The sequence below is a fragment of the Lithohypha guttulata genome (genome assembly GCF_036872675.1).
Source record: "Lithohypha guttulata strain CCFEE 5908 chromosome Unknown scaffold_4, whole genome shotgun sequence".
Classification (NCBI taxonomy): domain Eukaryota; kingdom Fungi; phylum Ascomycota; class Eurotiomycetes; order Chaetothyriales; family Trichomeriaceae; genus Lithohypha; species Lithohypha guttulata.
The window spans coordinates 1,911,944-1,935,331 of record NW_027042753.1 but is presented as its reverse complement, the minus strand read 5'-3'; the positions used below and the strand labels follow the sequence as shown (position 1 = coordinate 1,935,331).

General features: G+C 50.0%; 7 protein-coding genes and 1 non-coding gene across 8 annotated transcripts; 3 read left to right on the top strand and 5 right to left on the bottom strand.

Moving 5' to 3' along the window:
• Nucleotides 1-275: 275 nt before the first annotated feature.
• Nucleotides 276-1,934, top strand: LTR64_005860 (uncharacterized protein; the record flags this gene model as incomplete). Its single annotated transcript, XM_064900197.1, has 1 exon — nt 276-1,934. One exon carries the CDS (start codon nt 276-278, stop codon nt 1,932-1,934), a length of 1,659 nt encoding a protein of 552 aa, XP_064753509.1.
• Nucleotides 1,935-2,063: 129 nt separating this feature from the next.
• LTR64_005859 (uncharacterized protein) lies at nt 2,064-4,064 on the bottom strand (the record flags this gene model as incomplete). Its single annotated transcript, XM_064900196.1, has 1 exon — nt 2,064-4,064. The coding sequence occupies one exon, from the start codon at nt 4,062-4,064 to the stop codon at nt 2,064-2,066; it is 2,001 nt and encodes a 666-aa protein (XP_064753508.1).
• A 1,076-nt stretch (nt 4,065-5,140) lies between these two features.
• Nucleotides 5,141-10,573, bottom strand: LTR64_005858 (uncharacterized protein; the record flags this gene model as incomplete). The annotated part of the gene is made up of 2 exons (XM_064900195.1): nt 5,141-10,164; nt 10,225-10,573. 2 exons carry the CDS (start codon nt 10,571-10,573, stop codon nt 5,141-5,143), a joined length of 5,373 nt encoding a protein of 1,790 aa, XP_064753507.1.
• Nucleotides 10,574-11,488: 915 nt separating this feature from the next.
• On the bottom strand, nt 11,489-13,323 carry LTR64_005857 (uncharacterized protein; the record flags this gene model as incomplete). Its single annotated transcript, XM_064900194.1, has 3 exons — nt 11,489-12,832; nt 12,881-13,220; nt 13,268-13,323. The coding sequence occupies 3 exons, from the start codon at nt 13,321-13,323 to the stop codon at nt 11,489-11,491; spliced, it is 1,740 nt and encodes a 579-aa protein (XP_064753506.1).
• Nucleotides 13,324-13,846: 523 nt separating this feature from the next.
• Nucleotides 13,847-15,006, bottom strand: hrf1 (Protein transport protein yif1; the record flags this gene model as incomplete). The annotated part of the gene is made up of 3 exons (XM_064900193.1): nt 13,847-14,056; nt 14,107-14,652; nt 14,704-15,006. The coding sequence occupies 3 exons, from the start codon at nt 15,004-15,006 to the stop codon at nt 13,847-13,849; spliced, it is 1,059 nt and encodes a 352-aa protein (XP_064753505.1).
• Nucleotides 15,007-15,432: 426 nt separating this feature from the next.
• Nucleotides 15,433-17,376, top strand: LTR64_005855 (uncharacterized protein; the record flags this gene model as incomplete). The annotated part of the gene is made up of 1 exon (XM_064900192.1): nt 15,433-17,376. One exon carries the CDS (start codon nt 15,433-15,435, stop codon nt 17,374-17,376), a length of 1,944 nt encoding a protein of 647 aa, XP_064753504.1.
• Nucleotides 17,377-17,642: 266 nt separating this feature from the next.
• LTR64_005854 (uncharacterized protein) lies at nt 17,643-18,740 on the top strand (the record flags this gene model as incomplete). The annotated part of the gene is made up of 1 exon (XM_064900191.1): nt 17,643-18,740. The coding sequence occupies one exon, from the start codon at nt 17,643-17,645 to the stop codon at nt 18,738-18,740; it is 1,098 nt and encodes a 365-aa protein (XP_064753503.1).
• Nucleotides 18,741-19,734: 994 nt separating this feature from the next.
• Nucleotides 19,735-19,805, bottom strand: LTR64_005853. Its single transcript has one exon. It is a non-coding gene; the product is annotated as a tRNA-Gly (tRNA).
• Nucleotides 19,806-23,388: the final 3,583 nt, after the last annotated feature.

Sequence of the window (23,388 nt, the reverse complement as noted above, 5' to 3'; positions counted from 1 at the left end):
AGCTGCTTGAAAAGGAAAATGCTCAAGCGATATCTCTCGCCAAGTGGTTCTTCGCTTTTGCTTCTTCGTTTCTCAGCTTGTGACTTTGTTCACGTTGTTGTCGTGCTATACTTTTTGCTTACTTGCCTTTCTTGTCGCGAAATCCAACACCATACCATCAGAACGCGTGCGCGCAAGGACAACAACGTAATCTTTTCGCTGATCGCGTTGTCGGCGCGTTGGAAATCACATCACCACACTTCTCTCCTCGACCACGCGAAAACAAGACCTCAACAATGAAGCGCCCATCAATCGCCAGCGCAGGCTCAGCCCGCCGCTCCTCCGCCAACGACACAAACGCAGACGCCGCCCTCGCCAAAATGGGCTACAAAGCCGAACTCCCGCGCTCACTCTCCATGCTCAGCGTCCTCGGCCTCTCCTTCGCCATCATGGCCGTCCCCTACGGCCTCTCAACAACCTTTTACATCACCCTTGTCAACGGCCAGAGCGTAACGATCATCTGGGGATGGGTGTTACTTAGTTTACTCTCGACCGCGATCGCTGCGTCTCTGGCGGAGATTTGCTCGGTTTATCCGACGGCGGGCGGTGTGTATTACTGGGCGGCGCTGCTGAGTACGCCTCGGTGGGCGCCGATTGCAAGTTGGGTGACGGGGTGGTTGACGCTGGTGGGGAACTGGACTGTGACGCTGAGTATTAATTTTGGGGGTGCGCAGTTGATTTTGTCGGCGATTAGTTTGTGGAACGAGGAGTTTGTGGCGAATGCGTGGCAGACCGTGTTGATGTTTTGGTGTGTTACGCTTGTGTGTTTTTTGGTCAATGTGTTTGGGGCCAAGTATTTGGATTTTATTAATAAGCTTTGTATTTATTGGACGGGGGCGAGTATTTTTATACTGCTTATTACGCTGCTTACTATGGCGAGGGCGGGGAGGAGAAGTGGTGAGTTTGTCTTTGCGAATTATGATGCTAGCGCGAGTGGTTGGCCTACGGGATGGAGCTTCTTTGTTGGATTGTTGCAGCCGGCGTATGTGCTGACGGGCTATGGCATGGTGGCTGCGATGTGTGAAGAGGTTCAGACGCCTGAAAGAGAAGTCCCAAAAGCGATCGTGCTCAGTGTGGTCGCGGCTGGCATTACTGGTCTAATCTACCTGATTCCAGTCCTCTTCACCCTGCCGGACATCGAAACATTATTGAGCGTGGCCAGCGGACAGCCAATCGGTTTACTCTTCAAGACCGTCACAGGAAGCGCAGCTGGCGGCTTCGGACTTTTGTTCTTGATCCTAGGAATCTGGTTGTTCGCTGGAATCGGTGCCTTAACAGCTGCAAGCCGATGCACATACGCCTTCGCCCGAGATGGTGCCATCCCTTTCTCACAGCTATGGAGCCGAATTGACAAGAGATTCGACGTACCCCTCTGGGGTCTAGTCTTATCCTCGGTGGTCGATGCCCTCCTCGCACTCATCTATTTTGGCTCAACGGCAGCATTCAACAGTTTCACAGGTGTAGCGACCATCTGCTTATCTACTTCCTACGGCTTGCCTATCCTTGTCTCAGTCATGCGAGGGCGTAAACACGTCGAGAACGCGTCTTTCTCCCTTGGAAAATTTGGCTTCATTATCAACATCACAACACTTGTGTGGATCGCTTTGGCTATCTTCCTGTTCTGCATGCCAGTCTCGGTTGCTGGACTGACTCCAACGAACATGAATTATGCGAGCGTGGTGTTTGCGGCTTTTGCTTCGATAAGTGTTGCTTGGTATTTCATCTGGGGACGCAAGAACTTTTCTGGACCAGCGGTGCTCAAGACTTTAATGACAGATGGTGATGTCGGAGTGATAAAGGGCGAGGCGTTGAACGATGCGATCGCGAGGCAGGAGGCAGCAATGGCAGGAGGACCCGATGAGGAGAAGAAATCAGCGCAAGTCACTGGTGCTTGAATGGTTTACGTGCTTGAAAGTGTGTTGTACAGAAGCTCAAGTAGAAGCAATTATTGAAGCTTGGCAGCTTGATTCCTTGTGGCACTTACAGGATTAACTGATCATTACTATCACTCTCACCATGGACATCTAGAAAGCAGTCCTGCCGGTCTTGACCGTCTGGAGTACGCCCAGCTCAGCCAGCCTGCTGATCAAATTGAAAAGCACAAAGTCGCAACCTCTTTTTGCAACCAGACTTATGGTAACAGGCACCATTTCTTGGTATCGTGTGATATTGCTGAAGTACGATACTTGTCCAATCGGCAGTGTGTAGTCGGCACAGCCTGCGAAGGAGCAGAAATTGACACCACTAGTTAGCACGCCTGGAGGTGTATAATTCAATCTTGCCGTTACTGCTGGATTGCCCAAGAGTGTTTGCTCGCGGTAGCTAGGAAGGCCACCAGTCCCGATGTCATAGATCCATAGACTGGAATCACTGCACGAACCCATGGTGGGATTGCCATTGCCAAGAAAGTCATGATTCATCCACTCACTGAAGTTACGCTTGATGGCAAGTGCATTGTCGTATTGTGCCTGGGTGAAGTTTGCAGGGGTGCGAGCAACCCAGCCTGGTCGGCGTGCTGGATCTATAGGTGGAAAGCGTCCATCGTACCGCTCCGCCCATGCAGTGAGTAGAGGCTCGGCAACCTCCACCCACTGAGTTCGGGTGTTCAGTAGAGTGGAGGCGTTGTTGCGATAGGTGGTGTTGTGTACGGCTCGAATAGGACTGTCCATCAACGTCCTAGTCAGATTCGTGGTCACTGTATCAATGCCCATTGCAGTGCTGAGATTGGCATAGAATTGCTGTACGAGCTGGTTAGCCGCAGGATTGCGGACAGGCAAGTAGTCAGGATCGTAGTAGATGGTGCTTGGAAAATCGTTGGAGTCCGGAACCACTAGTGGCTCAAGGCCATTAATGCTAGAATCCTGATGCAGATCTGGTATATACCAGTTTCGCCCAAATTGTGCCCAAGTGGAAGGGTCGCGACCGAAAACACCAGCAGTATCCTGTGCAGCGCCAAGTGGATTGACACCTTGAAGAGAGATCATGCCCTGACTGGGCCGATTACCATATGTCCCGGAGACGGCCGCTGGTCTGCGTACAGAAGAGCCAGTATCGGAGCCAATAGCGTAATCAAGCCAGTCATATGCAGCGATCGAGCAGCCACCACCCGAAGAAGAGGCCGAGCATGTAAGCCACTCGTCTCCTCGTGGGTTGAATGGATATTGTACATCGTACCAATCCCATGGATCTGCGCCAGACGCAAATTGAGCTGTCTTTTGCTTGCCCACGACAATACCTCCTAGGTCAATGAGGCGTTGTATAGAAGGCGCAGTCGTGCTTGCGATAGGAGTAATCTCAGCCCAGGCTCTGCTGCCTGCTGATGTTTGCAGGCCTGCTACGTCGTAGAGGTCCTTGACACCGATTCGAAGTCCTGCTAGTGGTCGGGTGTCGGATAAGCTGTATATTCTGGAAGGTACTGGTATGAGAGGGTCCTGAAACTCGGCTAGAACGTCGGGGAAAGCCTGATATACACCAAATTCTGGCGCAGCATATGTGCCATACAGAAAGTCACGGTACCGGTCCTGGTAGAGTCGATTGACCAGAGATAAGCTGGCTGTACCTGAGCTATCAAGGGCCGCAAGGTATGGTCCAGGTTCAATTGCAACGCCGGACAAGATTCCTACTAGGCTGGTATTGAAGCTGCTCAGGAATGACGATGGGCCCCAGTCCAGTCCAGCCGTGCTTTCGCAGTCTGAAGCAAGCACAATGCCAGACAGGAAGTGCTCATTGAAAACGTCATCTATCGTGAGGTAGCTGTTGACAGTACTGCTCAGGCTGTCCGAGTCAATCGAGCAGCCGCTGGTCTTCAACACTGTGACAGGTGCATAGCCAGGCTCGCCAACAAGACCTGAGATGGTTGCCACTGGGCTTGTCGTTTCAGCCAAGTACGAAATTTCACCAAGCTGAAAGACGAGATCACCATTACGGATGGAGGCCAAGGTTTGAACACTGTTTGATCGTTTGAACGGTGCCGCAAGTACTGACGGCAATCCTGCAAGGACAGCCACCGAAAGCTGCTTCTTCATCGTGCTTGTGATCTAGGCAATCCACAGTTGCAGCCACACGCATCTGAATAGCTTTTATACTCTCACCTCTTCAGTATCATCGTGTATTCCACAGCTCTTATCAGCAGTCCTAGCTATCCGAACTGTCCACTTCTCTTACGGTGCATTGCCTAGCTGCAGCAATACCAAGCCCAACGTCCATGATATCCAGGTTCACCATACTCGGCAACGTCTGCTAGAAGTAACACGAAAAGCTTGTTTGTTAAGCACGAACCAAGAGAGGAAGGAAGTAAGGAACGACGAATGAGAAGAAGAGATAAGGTCAAGCTTGGCGAAGGAGAAGGGCGTCGCAACACTGTACCTGGATCTTATATCAACATATTGACACGTGAATAGTGGGTTAAAGCTATCTGGCCATGCTCGATCACGGTGTATCTTTTCTGCGAGCAGAGATGTATTCGCGAAAAGCATGGACGGTGAGCAGTCTTTGGAGCCCCATGAGACGCGTCGATAGCCACCAGAAATCCCAAAGGATTAAAAGAGCGTACCAGGAGTAATATGCAAAACTTGAACGACAGGTTATGGCAAGAAGCAAACAATCGCGCGCACATTGACACAAATCCAGATCTCACAGTGTAGCGAGCACAGCAATTGCCAGTTCCAAAAATGAAGTCGATTGGAAGGTGGATTGGAAGGTGGGGCTATTGCTGGATGACGATCACGTGCGCAATCAGCTTCGAACCAGAAGCGTGTTGTTCAAGATAGCAGGAAGAGGAACACCACACATTGCTTTGCTCAATTGCATACACATTATGCATATTAATATAACACCATGGCCACCGATGTTTGCTAGTATGCTAGAAAGTAAAAGCTGAAAGGTAGAACAGGTGGCCTTCTCTGACACCAAATTGACCCTCAAAAGCCAAGGTCAATATCACTCCAAATAGGAGGAGTATAAGGATCTCAATCCAAGCGAATAATATCTCAACACAGCTCCTCGACTAAGCAAGAGCTGTTCTCCTTAGAGGGCTGGATGCTCCAACCTTCCTTCTTAGTCTCCACGTTCCCAAATGATTAGGATAAATATTACCCGCGCCCTACTCAGGTATCTCTACTGGCCTTTCTTTGCTGCCTTCCTCTGCCTCATTGTCTCTAAGTCGTCTGTCGGCGTCGTCATCCGGCGTCGGACTGACAACTATGCTAGGCGTTGGCAGGCCTGCACTTCCTGGCTCTGGACTCAAAGAACCATCGCTTCGGCTGATCCTCTTCGTATTGATGGGACCATCGAGGCCGTTCATTTTCGAGGCAAGTGAGCCATGAGTGTCGTCGTCGAAATCCTGATCGGGTGACATTGCTCGTATATCTCCAGCATCTGAACTACCCTTAGTCTGTTGTGTGCGTCGACGGGCTCTGCGTGCCTGTCTCTCTTCCGCTCCTGCGCGGCGCCGACCTACACTGATTTCATCACCTGTATCATCTGGTGCTCTTGAACGAAGACCTGCCAGCAAGCTTGCAGCTCGGTCAGCAACGTCATCTCCTTCGCTCGTGGCACCCTTGTTGATATTTGGTGTATCGTCACCAGGTGTGTCGACATCCACTTCGGCGATGGGTGTGATACCTCTGCTCTCCTCAAGTCCATCCCTGACGCGCAACTCAGGCATCTGCTGGCCACTAGCAACGCGTTCATTATGCCGGTCCTTGAGTCGTGCTCGCCGTCTTCTGTCTCTTTGATCTTTAGGTGCGCCAGCAGCCTTCAGTTTCTCGAGCAAGCTGTCCATCGCTCCGGATTGAGTAGCCATTGGAGAGCTCGTGCCATCGGCAGAAGCCGCTCTCTCAGCCGCATTATTAACCGCAGCTCGCTTCCTTGCCATGCTCGCTTCCATTTTGCGCCTGTTCTCTTCGTATGCAATATTCTTTTCTCGAGATTTCTTCCATTCTGTAACAAAGCCGGCGAGTTTGGCGAAGTAGTCGCGACGAGCGTTCTCGTCAGTATTGTCTTCGCCAAAGTATAACATAATGTCATCAAAGACACGTGACGTCTCCTCCAAGTACATGGTGAGCTGTTCTGCTTTTCTTCGCGCATCTTTCATGCATCTTTGCACAACCTGGGCCACTCGGTCCTGAGGATGGAACTTCTTTGGATCGCTCAGGTTGCCCATGTCGAGAGACTGCTGAACATTTCTGATATTGTCGATGTATTTTTTCGCATCTTGTCGCAGCATGTCAACATTCAGCTTAGCAGCAGGCACAACCCCAGCGATGTCGTCGACAAACCGTTCCCATTCCGAATATTGGTTTCGTACAATTCTTTCGATAAGGTCCGCAAACGTAGTCTCGTTTTTGTCGTCCTTGATCATACCAAGTCGGGCCAGTGATCCCAGCTTGAAGCCAGCTGCTTGCTTATTGGCATCATTCATATAGTTACCAATATCTAGGATCAATGACAGCACACTCATCAATGAAGTAGAATCACGAAGCGACTCTGACACATCTACCACTTCTTTCAGCTTTTTCGAAATCTCATCATACTCTGTCTCGTAGGTCTTGGTGAGCGCCAAGGCTCGCATCCTGGCCTTCCAGTAATGGTGCAGCTCGTAAGCTGTTTGCAGGTATATCTGGTCTTCTCGAGTGAGCTCATTCAGATCTTGTTCTCTCTGCGTTGTCGCCGCATCCGGTCCAGTCCAGTCCTTGCTGTATGGGGCCATCAGCTTAGCGATGTTCTCCGGAATATTTGCGAGATCTTCTCTTTGTAGGAAGTCCATGACCACAGCACTTTCTAGGATCTCTCTGTCGCAATGGATGATCTTCTTAACGAGCTCATCAGCACTATCCTGCTTGAATTTGGCGAGCGCAACGTGGAAGTTCTTTCGCATGTCGCTTGAAATGATGCTTTTCTTGTCTTCCCTAGCTTCTTTTCCTTTGCCGAGAATCTTGATCTCCTTGGCTGAGAACAGCTTCTCGACTTCCGCCAGGACACCTTTCCTTTCCAGTTCTTGGTATTTTTCTTCTTTTGCAGATGTGTCCACTGCCTGATTAGACCATACAGTAACCTCAGGTGTATCGACTTTGTCCCAGTGGAAAGCCTTGAGCTTCTTCTTCGGTCTGAGATACGGGCTACTAATTTGTGGCAGGCCGGGAGAAATAGGTCGCGCTAAGAAGTGACCATGTTGAGTACCAGGAAGTGGTGGCGCACCAGGTGGCGGTGGAGGCGGTGGAAAAGCTCCAAATCCAGAAGATCCCAGACCGGGAGTCCCAGGAGGAGGAGGCGGGGGCGGTGGTGGTGGTGGTGGGCCAGCCGAAGGAAAACCAGGAAGTGGTGGTGTGCTGGATGTACTAGAAAACCCTGGCGGTGGGGGTGGTGGGGGAGGAGGTCCAGCTTCAAAGCCAGGCAAAAGAGGTGCTCCAACTCCTAATGGCATGGGCGGAGGTGGTGGAGGTGGCGGCCCAGTGAACTGCAGTTTCGGGATGTCCTGCATTGTGGTGTCCTGAGGGGTCTTTGGCGAATCTGCCTCGAGGCTTGGATGTGAGGTACCAGTAGTGATGCCATCGCCTTCTGTGCCATCTTCGCTTGTGCCATCTGTAGGAGTCTCCTTACGGAATTTGTTCTGAAGCTCTGACAACATTCCGGCTCGCTCATCACGCTGCTGAGAGGTGACCTTTGGTCGAATGAGCTCAATGACTCTTGGCTTCTCGATGATGGCCTCATCCTGATCGTCTTCGTCCTCAGTATCTTCTTCAGGTACAGATAGACCATCGGCACGTGTTCTCCTCGGTCTGTGTACAGAGTTGCGTTTCGCATTACTTCTGTGAACGCTTCCGATGACACTATGTGTGAGATGTTCCCGTGTCTTCTCCTGGAAATCAGCATCCATACCGTCGTCCATCTCTTCACGTAGCTGTCTCAGACGTTCGGATGGTCCATGATCTCCCCAAACCCTACCTTCTAGCTTAAATTGAGTCTTTGTTCTCTCGAGCTGCTTCTCAAGTCGCTCCATAAGGCGCTCGCGATCGAGGATGCCTTGAACCTTGACGGGTTCTTCACCTTGTCTTGGCACCTTGTTAGCGTTCGAGGCTGCAATGTCCTGAGCGTCTCTGAGCATCAGATAGAGCTCACGTGTTTCAAGTTCATTCCTTTGCAACTCTTGACCTCTCAGACGCTGCACTTCGGCGAGTTCAGCTTTCAACTTGTCAGCTTGGCGCGACTGCATGTCAATGACTTCTTGCTGCTCCTCGATTTGTTTCTGCAATTTCTGAACTAGACCGTCAGCACCCAGTTCGATTTGAGCTCTCATCTCATCTCGCTCTGCCATTGCCGCATCAGCAATCTGGCGAGCTTCTGTGGCTTCATCCACAGCAAGCCTGGCTTCAGCATCTGTGTGTAACTTGTCCAACAGACTTTGAACTGTGAAATTGAGACTCTGCTTCAGGTCCATGTCCGGAAGCCTCCTGTCCATGGCCACATAGCTGAGCATGGAGTCAACAAGCTGGAACATCCTGAGCCGGTCCTCGTAGGGATTTTCGCGCATCAACAGCATATGCTGCATGGCCGACACAAAATGGTCTTGAGTCCTCGTCCCCTCGATCTTGCTCATGATTGCATCCGCAATCTCCTTGGGATCAGTCAAGTCCTTGTACTCAGGCTCAATACCGTCGACCTGGCTTTGACCTTCTCGTTGCAGCATATCCTCATAATCAACAATTTCGTTCTCCCGGAACTGCTCAATTTGCCTGTCGATCAGCTCATATTGAAAAGCCTCCATCTTGGTCATGATCCGCTTGATGCCAGTCGAATGCAACTGGGCTCGAAGATGGCATCGTAAATGCAGGTCGTGCTCGGGCGCGCCGACCATAGCATTGACCAAGATCAAGGTAGCCAGAGAGTATTCCATTAGCAGATTTTCCATGCCAATACCACCGCTCCTAACTTCATCGCTGGCACCAACAAGACTACCCATCTTACCACGGCCATCGACGGTGACTTCGCAGACTCGCATCCATGCATCAAAGCGACCATTCTCGCTCATCATGCTCTTCACATAGTCCATTGCCTGTAAAACTTTGGTATGACCCCTTGGCTGATCACGGTGACACAGGAAGCTCAAGGTTTCACTGACAAGCTTCCTTGTGGAAAGCCGTGGGGAGTTCAAGCACGTTACCAATGCTATGGGAACCGATGAATGTGCGAGCGCATCGTCCTCGCCATATTTGTTGTTCATGAGAACCTTGATGCACTTCACTATATCGTACTCCTTTTCGATATCTTTCTCTGTCGATGCGGCCGTGTGCGCAGGAGCGGGACCAGCTTGCTGCTTTCTGTTGATTTTCATTAATACGTTCGTCAAGGCAACCTGACCCTGAGCTTCGAGGAACGTGCGAACCCATGATATCGGTTGGGTTCGTAAGCTCACCGCCAAACTCTGGAGCTGTTTAGGTGTAATAGTATCGTCGACGATTTTCTTCACATACCACTCCGGGCTGAACTCTTCATCAGGGCGTGCTAAGGGACTTTCGGCTTGCCTGTTTTGTTGGCGTCTTTTCTGTTCACCTTGCCATTCGGTTAGCTTGTCCTGATGTACCAAGGTCCACTTCTTTGCAGGAGCATACGCGAGCATCTGGCGCTTGGCCGCGTCAGGTAAGTTCTGCCATCCTCTCTTATGCATGAGCTCCGTAAACATTCTCTCCACTTCCTTGTCATCTTTAGGTCGTGGAAGATTGAAGCCAGCTGGGGCAAAGGATGTGGTTGAACTGAAAGGTGAGGCTTGCTGGGCAGGCCACCCAGCGTGACTTGCAATCTTTCCTAAGCGAGAAGTGGTCGGTGTTAAAGATGAGAGGGACTCTCTGGCTATAGAAGGCACTGCTGTACGTGAGGAAGTATCTGAGGAGAGTAGAGAATTGGCGGTCTGTGAAGAGGCTGTAGATCGTATGCTCATTTGATCGAACGACTTGCGTGGGCCGTTCGATGAGTCCGTTGTAGAAAAGGAATCGTAATTACTATGGTTTGTGTTGCTGCTCCCTGGCCTCTGAGTGCCCCATTGTTGTAATTTTGTGCCCCTATCACCTGGCTGACTCGTGGCCATGGTGAAATTACTCGCGTGGGGAGGAGGTCGTGGAGGCGCAACGGCTGAACCAGTATTTGGTACAGTAACAGGCGTAAATGCAGGATATTGGTGAAAATCAGTACCTCTTGATAACTGATGTGGCTGCGGTTCTCTCCGCGTATCTTCTTTAGTGATATATTCGTTCGAAGGCTGTCTCGCGTCGGCGACTGTGTCGTAGGGAATCGAAGTCATTACCCCAGCATTCATATTCAGACCAACAGTACTCTGTGTACCATCTCCGTTCATGGATGCTACCGAGTCGTTGCGACTATGTCTTGAGTTCCACGAACCATTCGCTCCCGTTTCCTGATCGCCCGGTTCGTAGCGACTGCTTGTGTCTGCATCTTTGCGTCCACCTTTGACTCGACTGAATAGGGATCTGGTACCTGACGACTGTCGACTGTTCTTGTCACCACCGCTAGATAATGGCATGGTCGAGCATCAACTGTAACCCAACCATGTAACTTGATCGATAAACTCCTTCCCAACTCGAGAATGCTGGTTGTGAGGATCCACCTCTGCTAACAATAAGTGTTTAGTACCATGCAATGTATTCTGTTGTGCAACATCCAGGACTAGTGCTCAGTCTGCTGTGGTGAACGTCGTGTACACAGATTCTAATGAGTGGCGCAGATATTGCGAAGGACAAGTAAGGGCGTATGGCCACGGTAATCAGACGATTCACGACCTCGTTGTCGCTGTTCTGTGACTCCTCCTCTTTGCGGTTGCTAGAGATCTACAGGGCCGATTGAGTTGCAAGTCAGATAACGAACGGCCTGAGAGACTGCTGGATCGTCAATTGGCAAGTGCGACCAGAAAGAAATGGTATGTTGATGTCGATTGGGTTGGCCATGGAGTGATGAACAGCGCAGGCGGGTACGCGCAGTCACTGGAGAGGAGCCAGAGGAGTCCGCTGTTCAAGGGCTCGAACTTTCTTTGAGCGACGGAGAGAGATAACTAGGCTGCGCTGAGTTTAGGCCTCATTTTTAGTGCCAGGGGCTGCCAACAGCGTCTGAATCGGTCATTATGGTTGGTCAGCCGCCTAGTCGTTCCCTTCGCTTGTTCTGCGCTTTACCATAAACAAAGAGTTCAATATGCCAGTGCAACAACAACTTGCACTCTATCTCAAGAACTCCTACTATCTGATTTAGACATCTGCACGGCGAGTGTGAGGACTTTCATACGTGCTACGATAGAGCAACATACCATTTCATGTGAATCGGTTGGCCATCTTCATTATACTAACAAAAAAATTAGGAATTTTGCCAGAGTGGTGGTGTTGCTCCGTCATATTTATTCGAAAACACCCTGATTAAGGCGACTATGTGCTCAAGTTTTCACATTCGACTAGTATGCAGCAGCTTTAATCAAATCAGCCGCCTTCTCGCCAATACCATACGCGGGCATCTGTGTATGACCGCCGTGCAATGTTGGCATTACAGAACAATCCGCGATTCTCAGTCCCTTCACACCACGTACCCTCAAGTCAGCATCGAGCACTGCCATTGGATCATTGTCCTTGCCCATCTTGCACGTCCCAGCTGCATGATAGCACGTGGTCGCTTCGTTTTTGACATGTGGGATCCAGTCCTCCCTCTTCGTGAAAGCATGGTGCGTCAAATCCGCCGGCCAGGATCCTTTCACAATGTCCTTTGTTCCTGATCCTTGCATCACGATCTCATTCCCGAAACGGACACCCTCACTCATGACCAGCAAATCTAGCGGATCATGCAGGTAATTGCAGTCGACGATGGGATTCTCAAAAGGATCTGTAGACTTCACGGTGACAGTGCCCTTGGATCGAGGTGAAAATAGTTCTGTGATCATGGCAAACGCGCTTTTCTTGTTGATCGGAAATTTGTCGTACTGCTTCGGTCCACCGTACAATTCCGTCGTGAAGAACTCGATATGCGGTTGACTCTCGGTCAAGTCCATGGGATCTCTACCAGCTGCAGCTTTCTTCTGAGCCTCTTGCCACAATGGCTCGTCCTTCAGTCTGTCGTCGAGTCGAGCAAACGCAAAGGCACCGAAAGGAAAGGTTGAAAGCACTCCCGTCTTCTTCTCCTTGTACAGCATGTAGCTTTCCATAGCTGCATTATCGTGGTAAACAAGATGGTCATTTGTCAAACCGTCTTTGGTCACTTCGTAAAAAGTGAAGACAATAATATGGTCCAGAAGATTCTTACCTACGCCAGGAGAATCTACCAGGCACTCAACTCCTAGTTTTTGCAACTCCTCTTTTGGACCGATACCTGATCGCAGCAATATTGGAGGAGAACAGTACGCGCCACTGGAGATGATGATTTCATTTCTGGCTTTGACAGCGAATTTGTTACCAGACTTGTCAATCAGATCAACACTAACAGCTCGCTTGCTTTCGTCGAAATTGACCTTGTCGACCAGTGTATCAACGACAATCTCAATATTAGCTCGGTGATAGTCATCGGTTACAAAATCGGCTCCTGTTGACCTTAGACCCTTGTGGACTGTTCGCGGGGCATGACCACATCCGTGTGGACGAGAACCAGTAGTGAACATATCGTGATCTAGTGGTAAACCTTGACTCTCCATCGACTTCAACAATAACTCTGAGATGGGAGCCAAGTCATGAGGCTCAATATGCAAGGGACCATCATAACCATGAGCTTTTGCGTCTGCTTGAAACCAGTCCTTGGTGTGAAAGTTCTCAGACTACGTAATGTCAGGTACGAGGTCTTCTGTCGGGATCGAAACACTAACCTTTCGCATGTATGCAAACATTTCCTTCCCGCTCCAACCGTCAAGACCCCAGTCATCGAAATCGGCTTCCGTGCCTCGAATGCAGAGAGTGCCATTGACACCAGAGCTGCCGCCAAGGAACTTGCCACGACTCAACTTGACCTGGCGGCCATCGACACCCGGCATGGGAGGTGTTACCAAATTCCAGTCGGTCTCGGAGTCGAAGTTCTTGCTCCAGCCACCAGTCATCTTGATGTTCTCATTGTCCTTGCAATCGGGCCCTGCTTCAACGAGCAGGATCTTAGTATTGGCATTCTCAGCAAGTCGAGCAGCCACCACACATCCACTAGTGCCTCCACCACTGGTAGGTATCAGCTTAAATTCTGCTTGGAATCTGACCAAGCATACCAGATTATGTAGTCGTATTCATCTCGTGCCACACCAGCCGCCTGGAGAGAGCCCATATTGGTAGCTGAAGTGCAAATCACAAATGCACAATGAAGAACAAGATACAGTTTGTGTGAACCAGGCGTTCGAGAACAGGACTCACTTGAGCACAATAAGGAGGGATGGAAGTGTTCCGTTACTGCTTCTACCTTCCTGCCGGTGCTCCAGGTCTCCAGTACGGTTGCTGAGTGAGGTGGAGCTGCGAATTGCGGGTGAACGAAGGCTAAATATTGGGGTGCATCCCCCACGATCAACCACTTGAAAATGCTCACAAACTCGTTCGGTCGGCCAGATCACAACCTTGGTTGCAACCATTCACAACAGGCGGAACCTTTCCGTCGACTCTTGTCTTGAAATGGTATGCAATCTCAAACACACGTGCTCGCTCAACTTGCGTCGAAGTCTGAGGAGTAAATACACCAGTAAATATTGTGGACACAACAGTACTGTGCAATGAAGTGACACATCATTCATCCATACCATAACTGCATTTTTGCAAGTTTTGCTTGGTTGTCTTCTCTATATCTATGCGAGCATGCCTCAAGTGCTTGCTTTTGGGAGAACGTTGGCGCCAATACCGTCCTCTCTGCTCAGTGCCCACATGAACACGAGCTGAAAGATGTAGGCATATGTAAAGAGGAAGTAAGTGCGCATGTTTTTCTGAGAACGAGCCACGGTATAATTCGCACCACCTCTTAACGAAGGATCATTCGATGAATCGGGTAAAAGGACGTACTTGAGAGACCGCAGCTGTACAGTGTTAGTGGACTTATCGTGAGGGAAACTTTTGGACAGCTTACCAAGAAGAAAGAATTGGCCATCCAGGTGTACAGAAACACAGACCATCCGACCCAGTTGTTCGTTCCTCTTCCAGCTGTCACGATCTCAGATACAAACAAAGTCACGATAACCCCGACAAATTTGTAGCCAGCATATGCAGCAAGGTCGAGTAGTTGGGACTCATTCGTGATGTTGAGCAGGTAGATAGCTACCCGCAGCACAATAATCTCGACCACAATGACCACGAGACAAGTGGTGGATATACTTCCTAGCAACTCAGGTGAAAAGGTCCCTCGGATACCAGCTAAAACAGTAGACAAGAGAATGTATGTTATCAAGGACATGATAGGAATATACATGTCTGGAGAATTGATGTCATCTCGTGGTGGAAGGTACATGTTCGAGACTTGCTGAGAGCCACCTTCAGCTGCAGAACCGCGTGCATGTTGCCGTGTCCAGGGTCTGTGTCTCCAGGGAAGCAGGACGAGCATCAGTTTACGGACAACGTATGAGTTAGAGACATTAAAATAGTGCTTGAGGGCGGAAACGGAGACATATCGTTGCACCTAGCCCACGGTCAGCTTCGGCCATACTTCCGGTACGCACTCTATCCCTACATTCTGCTCAATATATTGCGATCCTTGCATCACTGCACTCTTGCCGAATTGTGAAGCCATTTGTGCTGTAGGATCATTCATGTATCCGCTGAAGAAGTTGGCACCGTAAGCAGGATCTGCCCCAGGTTGCTGAAGTGGAGGAGATCCATATGGATTGCCATAGCTGTTAATCTGTGGCTGTGTCTGAGGTTGGTTTGGCAATGGGGGTGACCTTAAGTGAGGTACCTGGGATATGTGTTGAGGTCGAGGGTGAAACAGCTCGGGGCTCTTTGCGGTTGGCTGAGGAAAGGTTTGACGCTGCATGTTGCCTTTCAAGTCTATTTTACGGGCAGACCTGAACAGGTGACATGCGAGAATGGAAGTCTATGTCGGATTGCAAACACAGAGCGTCTTGACATGAAGAGCCCATATCTGGCATAAACACAAAAAGCCACGTTTAGAGCCTGCGCCAGCCGTTCGGCAATCATGCCAAGCTTGCCCTTACCAACGGCTCAGGCACAAACGCCAGGCAAGATACTCACTCTAGCGCCTGAGAGCAGCATGACGCAGTACTCCGAAAAGTGACCATGTGCCGCACTCGGAGTATAGACAATTGTCCCGCTCACGAGCGCTTCTACAGTCGTGTCCTCCTCGTAGTTACAGTATTTGACCCGATTCCTCAGATACCAGCGACTATCCCCCTCCGACTACTCAAAGCAGAACTCCTTTCCCAAAAAAGTGTTGGCTAAGATGCTCGAAGCATTCGAAATATTCTCGACCTCAGGCGTCGTCCTATGGTCTCGAGGAGGGACCAGCAGCGCGGCTGTGAATTCGCTAATCAACGATGTCTTCATCGAGGAGAAGACAAGAGCAAGCAACTCCTACCAATTCGAGAAATACACGCTGCGATGGACTCTGGTGAAAGACCTCGGCCTGATCTTTGTTGCCGTCTACCAATCGTTACTCCATCTTTCGTGGGTTGACCAATTTCTGGAGGATGTCAAGGCCGTCTTCGTGCGCCGCTACAAGGATCAGATCAAGTCACGAACCACGACCACCAAGTACGATTTTGACCACTACTACGATGAGCTTCTCCGTCGCCAGGATCAGCTTACAGGCGGCGAGGCCACACGTAATCCTCCTCAAGCCACTGTCCAGGCTAAGAAAGAGAGTCCAGAAGCAAGAGACGACGGAGGGCCACCCCCACCACAACCCCCTCACTTACTGCGGATGCAGTCGCAGACTGCTTCCACAAATGGTGACTCTCTAGAACCTACGCCGTTACAGTCTCCCGATGTCTCAAGACCTACTACGCCTCTGCCTGGCGTTGCTCCTCACCTACTATCTGATGCCCGTCCCGGGAGCAGAGGCTCACGCCGTGCTCGGAAAGCTGCTGGTAATGTGACAAGTGGTGTCTCGAGTTACGCTTCCTCTGGCGATGAGTCGCGTCGACCGAAAACGCCGAAGGGAAGTGCAAAGAAAGGAAGAGTTTGGGATGTGGATGGCCTTGCGGGCGAAGATGACGGAACTGTACTTGACTACTCAGCTACAAAAGACGGAGCTGCCTCGGTCGACACTTCGGATGCTGGACAGGATTCCATCGCCCAGGAATCTTGGGGAACTAAGAACAAGCAGGGCCAGTTTGTGCTCAAAGACCTTGACGACGAGCTTGACAGCATTTTGAAGGATTCGGGCTCGAAACAGCAGAAAAGTGAGACACAAGCTGCTACTGGTGCTTTTGGCATGATTTCTGGCTATTTTAGGAACGTTATTGGCGGAAAGACGTTGACCGAAGAAGATTTGGACAAACCGCTGAAGGCTATGGAAGAACATCTGATCAAGAAGAATGTAGCACGAGAAGCTGCAATCCGACTTTGTGAAGGAGTGAAAGTCGAGATGTTGGGCAAGAAGACTACTGCATTTGAGAGCACAGATAAAGCACTCCAGCCGGCTCTAGAGAACTCGCTTAGGAAACTTCTGACACCCAAGACGTCTCTTGATCTACTACAAGAGATCGAATCTGTCGTCAATCCATCCAAAGCTGGTCGAGAAGGACGCCCTTACGTGATTAGTGTTGTTGGCGTGAATGGTGTTGGAAAATCCACCAATTTGTCAAAGATCTGCTATTTCTTGCTACAGAATAATTACCGGGTTCTGGTCGTCGCGGGTGATACCTTCAGGTCCGGTGCGGTCGAACAGCTTGGTGTCCACGTTCGCAATCTAAAAGAGTTGAGTGCACGAGAAAACGTTGGGCGTGTCGACCTATACGAGAAAGGATATGGTAAGGACGCTGCCAATGTCGCACGAGATGCCGTCGCATTCGCTACCGCCAACGAGTTCAACGTCGTCCTCATCGATACTGCTGGTCGAGCTCACAACAACGCCCAACTCATGTCCGCACTTGAGAAATTCGGAGACTTTGCCAAGCCAGACAAGATCCTTCAAGTCGCTGAAGCACTTGTCGGAAACGACTCGGTCAATCAGGCGCGCAATTTCAACAAAGCATTTGGAAGGAATAGGTCGCTGGACGGCTTTATTATCAGCAAATGCGATACTGTGGGTGATCAGATTGGTACGATTGTGAGCATGGTTGCCTCGACGGGCATTCCGGTCGTTTTCCTGGGCGTTGGCCAGCATTATGGCGATCTTAGACAGCTCTCCATACCGTGGGCTGTGAAGTTACTGATGAACTAGTTACGGCAGCACGTACCTGTCAAGAAACAGCCGCAATGCTTGGTATGAAGGGTAGTAGGTCAATCTCATGAGTATGAGGCTGGCTACGGGTGATCAGTGCACTCTCAAATTGGGTCTATGCTTCTGCACATTGCGTTCCCACCCCAACTGATTCGTGCATTCCGCCCCAGCCACCGACCCAAGAATCGTTGTATATAACAGATTGATGACGTGCATCGTGATGAGTATTCGACCAGAGGCTCCCAAACTCTCACGGCTCCAGCATCATGAAGAACGCAGGTTACCTCGCGCTCAGCGCCATCTTCAGCTCGGCCCTCGCCGTACCCATCACCAACGGCACTGTTCGCTTCAATGTCGCCAAGTTGGATGGCTCCAGAGTGGGGAGGAGTGATGTCAATATCCTCACATTCGCGCTCGCTCTTGAATATCTCGAGACAGCCTTTTACACTGAGGCAGTCGAGAAGTTCTCCGCTGCAGATTTTGAGGATCCCAGTCTCTATGATGACCTCGTACGCCTAGCCAGGGACGAGCAAGTTCATGTCGACGTATTGTCGCAGACCCTGCAGCAGCTCAGACAAGACGTTCCAGCGCCATGCCAATACTCATTCCCTTATGACAGTCCCGCGGGGTTCATTACCTTGGCTAGTATCATCGAAGGTGTTGGTGTCAGTGCCTATGCTGGCGCATCGACCTCGATCCGCAATCCGAACGTTTTGAGCATGGCCGCTGCAATTCTTCCAGTCGAAGCTCGCCACGATGCCATACTCCGACTTGCTGCAGGTATCGCACCATATGCCAGCCCCTTTGACGTTCCTCTGGACTTCAATCAAGCCTGGTCGCTTGCCTCCCAGTTCATCGTCCCAGGTAGCTGTCCAGCTGGCTATGCAGGACTTCGGTTGACAGCTTTCCCACCACTAGCGCTAGTTGCAACAGACAACACCACTGCAGGTGCAGTACAAGCAGGTGATACCATTACACTGAAAGCGGATATGTCTTTACAAGAAGAAGGCGCCTCCCTCTCACTGAAAGCGGACTTGTCACTCTCACACTCAGAGAAAGCTCGTCACCTTGAGCATCGCCGTCATGTACCTCTCCACCAAAGAAGCCACGAACGACGTGCCAGGCGTGATCGAACTGTGTATGCAGCCTTTTTGACCGCCATGGGTGCTACCATGATGGAAGTGGAAGTGAAGGGTAACACAGTGACTACAACGGTGCCTGAGGGTATTGCTGGTCAAGTCTATGTGATTCTCACCACTAACAGTAGAAACTTCCACGATCGATACACCATCGCTGGACCGGCGATTATCGAGGTGGAGGATCAGCTAACTGCTGAGGGAAGCACCGCTGAGGAGGAACAATGAAGTGAAGGGTATTGAGCATCACTCGTTAGGCAGCAACGAGGAAATGTGTAACGATCAGATTTTCAACGGTTCTGGTTCGAAGGAGGAAGACTACGAAAAGATGGAAAGGATTGTTTACGTTTGGAGGTTATGAGAAAAGCACAGCAGTAATTGTTGAACTATTACGAGGCAAGGCGCGTTGGACGACACGTTATATTTTCAGTACGTGTGACGCAAGCACGACAATTTCTGATGTCTCATGATGGAACGCGTTATGATTACTAATTAGCAATACCATATTAATCAATAATCGTTTTCAACATTGGCCATTCCGTTACCAGCTATTGAACTAACCTATTGACACAGACGTTGGGAGATGCTGCTTCAAGGCTGACTTAAGATATAGGAACCTCCACTCGACTATCAGGTCGCAAGAAAGAGTCGCCAATGCTCTTCGTTGACTTGAGACTGCTGGCACGTCTGATCATTGAAAGGGAGGCAACGGCTAAGCGCGAGGGCATAGAACCGATGCCTGTTCTTCCCCCTCTCGTCGCTATGGCTCAGCCAGCCTAACCCTATCAGCAGTCAATTTGACGTGAATTTCTCAACGCACCAAGCATCGATGCAAGTTTGACTGCACGATATCAAGCGCGAATCAATGCTTCCGACGAAGGCGGAAGTGCTCGTGCTGGGTATGGAGGTCATTGCTGCCATCGACCATCGATACTCATCACTGAGGTTTGTTCATGCCAACAGACTCAACACGTATGAAACGCCCTTGATCAGTCACTATCATCTGGCATGCCCAACATGGTGCATAGGCCTGACGAGCCGTGCCTCACCCAGACGTCACTCGTAGATCACCAACGACACAACACCACTCTCAATCAGAACCAAACACAAAACAATACAAGCCTAGTGACACGATTGCTTTGTTCACCAACCAGACATCAGACGTATTCAAAGACAAAAAAGAAATGGTTCACGAAGTCGTTCACAGACTTGGCTGATAGTATGCATCAGCCGGGAGTCGAACCCGGGCCAATTGCTTGGAAGGCAATTATCCTACCGTTGGACCACTGAAGCTGGAGGCAGGAATCTGTGTGAAACTCAGACAGTGATTTGAGAAACGTTTTTGGCAACATGATACATATACCTATATAATCACCAGCCAAGTACGCCCCGTACGAATGGATGGCTCGTCTGTTATCAACAGTACGATCTTCCGAGGGTCTTTCTTCGTTGTCACGCAAGCACATTCCAGGGTTCCTGTACACGATGTGGTTCAAATCTAAGATACCACAGCGTGAGTCTAGCTCTTCAAGACGACCGGTCAAGTATCGTTCGATGTTGATTTGCAGATATTGTACGGTTTCTTCCACTCAGTACCTCCATTACGCAAAAACTTGGCCAGCGGGCCAAATTTGAAGAAAAGCAGGCTGATTCGTCAGCACATCGTGGGTGGGATCTATTCTATCGATCTAGCAGGACGGCATTTTCGTGCGTACGGGAGCACGGCCACAGCATATAATCGCGACCATGAACATGCTACCTAGACAAATACTTTCCACCAAGCTCAAACATCCATGGTAGTTATGGGCCCGACCGAAGCAGTATAGCATTCTACAACACCCGTTCAGCACCACAAGCTTGAGTCTCGAACCCTGTACGTACACATTTACTGTCGATCGTGCTGCCAGCTTCAAAACAAGTAATCAACGTGTTGCAAATGATTAGCCACATCCTTTGCTGAATCAAACCCGAAGCGAATTAATCATGATTCCCTGTCCCTACAACAAAACATAAAGCGGACATGACAGCTTCTCTCACTTCTCACCAGCCTGTTGATAACGAGTTTGCACCCACGGTTCCGTCTAGGTCTTGCTACGACCGCGATGTTAATGGGAAGCTCACGAGATCAACAGCTTTCAATCCTTGGAAAAGTTTCCGACCTGCCTCAGACGATGAATTCACTGTGAGCTGATCTATTGCGGACCGGACCATTCATCCTAGGCCTTAATCTTACGTCCTACTTCCAGGAAGAGACTACAGTCTACAGAGGTAAGGGCAGATAAATGACTTTTCTGATGCTGTATCTGGAGCCGTGTTCATGCTGTGTATGTGGGTAGTACGTGATCGAGGTATGAAGAATAAATCAATTACACGCGCGCACGTCGTGATTTCTCAACATCTGCGCACAGTATTCGACAAGTCCAGCTTTACACGATTCTGCATGGATGCAAGTAGATAAAGCTATCACACCACAGAATCTCGCAACATGCGATCAGTGTACGAAATAATGAGGTGACCTGCGATTTCGGGAAAACGAGCTTCCGGAGGACATCGGCGCGGAAGATCTTTTTTTCGAGGCAAGTTCTCATGCCATCTTGCTGGCTGTCTCTGCATGATTGACCAAATCTGCTATGCCGGTCCATAGCCGCTGCTGCAAGTGTTACATGTCAGTGTTTCGGGGGTGTTAGTTTACTAACTTAAGTTTCATGTTGCCTTGTGAAGGTTACATCAAAATTCAAATATCGCGCTCGGATGTTTGCGGATCTCTTCTACAAGCAAGGCCTACCATCTAACTTACTGAGCCTCTTTACCACGTCAACGCACATCACATACGACAGGATCATCCTTTCAGGCCTGACTGCACATGTAGTAGAAGCAGGCTCTGCGATCGTCAGATGCCGTCTGAGCTTGCCGCTTCGTCCGTGAACCTGTAAGAAGCCTCATGCCATATCACGAGCGCGTTACCAGACAGGATTCTCACGAAAGTTGGCATGTTTCGATCACCTTGTCAAGAACTCCGAGATCATGTGTGCCCTTCAGAGGGAGCTTGGTATCGCGTGGCCAGCTGTGATGGGCCCACGAGTTGCGTGAGGCGAATGGATTCTACAGGACATTAGAAATCTTCGCTTCACCTCGGTTCAAGATTGGAGGTATGGAAGTGCCGTGCCATGAAGGTGAATCGCACAGGGATTTTGTGGAGTTTTTTTATAAGCAAAGAAGGTGTTGTTACCCGAACTTGATAGGCACTTTACCTGACCCGACCAGTTTCGCGAGGCGTACCCCTGTTAGCAGTAATAGCAGAGCTAGGTGTTGGTCCCACACAAAGTACGATAGCACCTTTGGAACGAATCACTGCTATCGTGTAACCATGCCTCGTCCACGCACAGGTTTTTGGAGCAGTGTTTTTGCCCATTGCTCAAGCCCACAAGGCGGCCTTAGCACGAGATCCTCCGGGACTTGAGTTGCAAATTTTCCTTGACGGACTGCTGCCTGACAAGGTCCATATTTACAATGTCTGACATACTGTGTTGCTCGTCACGGTTCCACGACGCGTCGTCGTCAACACTCCGGGGGTAAGGCAATTCCGTTCTCGCCCAGTCGGAAATGGAACTGAAATTGTCAGCTGGCACCTTCCAGGCCAAACACCTGGCATTTCATGATGTTATTAACTCATAGATATGAGCCATGTGCTGATCGATGCTGGCAATATGCATATTTGATTAGGTAGACATATATAACATCCGTGGCATAAGAATGTGCCTCCGCCATAGGCAGCAGCCAAGTCTCAATTTTTCCAATCTGGTGAGAAGCCGCTGACTTTCAGGAAAAATTGAGATCGTGACTGCTTGCACAGTTCGCGGGTGTACAGCATATGCGACAGTAGTACGACCCAGGCTCAGTTCTCGCAAGCAAAGTACGATGCTGTGCAGCGCCTTCGGAGGGAAATGTCGCACCAAGACTAAAGAGAACACCGACCAGATTGGATTGTGTCAAAGCTGCCTCCTGCTTTGTTTCGAAGCTCCTCGTGGACCACATGGTGTTAGGCTCCCAAAACACAAAGCCAACGTAAAACAGGACCTCTCGATCAATCGTAGTTCATCGTTCCGTTCCAGAGCAAGAGCCCTGTTCACGTTGGTGCTGAAAACGTTCTGGTAGTCCTGGATCGACCAGTCGTGGTTCCCTTTTTGTCGCGTACGACAGCTGGCCTCCTTTGAGAACAGCTCGCCATATCAGTCAAGTATTTCTTCATGGTTTCAATGTGGTGTGTAACATGACACTACTTGTGCCATGATATAAAACCTCCTTAGAGAAATTGAAGATCACTGCTCAGATGTGACCACCAACTCTCGTCTCGAACCCTCAAGAAAAATGCCTGTGATGCCAGGGTCAACTCCCGCTGCAGTGCAACACAAGGTTGACGTTCTGATGAGCATAAACCAGCATGGACTGTGAGTTTGGTCCTTGTTGAAACATGACACGTCGCATCAAGCTGGTTCTCTATCCGTGAAGTGCTCCAGTGATCGACCCCACTTTATGCTCTGCTTCACTCAGCAAAAACATTTGTATGATTGTATCCTACAATCGACATCCACGGAAATTGTTTGCACTTTCGGACACGAAGCCGTACCGTAGCACATGGTCTTCATCTCGGTCAGAGTAGCTGTGATACCACATGACGACTGCCGCGACGCGAATATCTCGGTATTGAGCATGGGTAATAGCATGCACTAACCCTGAGCATGTTCAAATGCTGGGGTTCTCTGCTCCCAGTTTGCCTTCTGCCAACCTCCCACATATGAATCTCATGATCGACCGCGGGAGCTCGATCAGATCGCTGCGACAACCCATCGTCCTCTGTGCTTGAGGCAACTGTCAA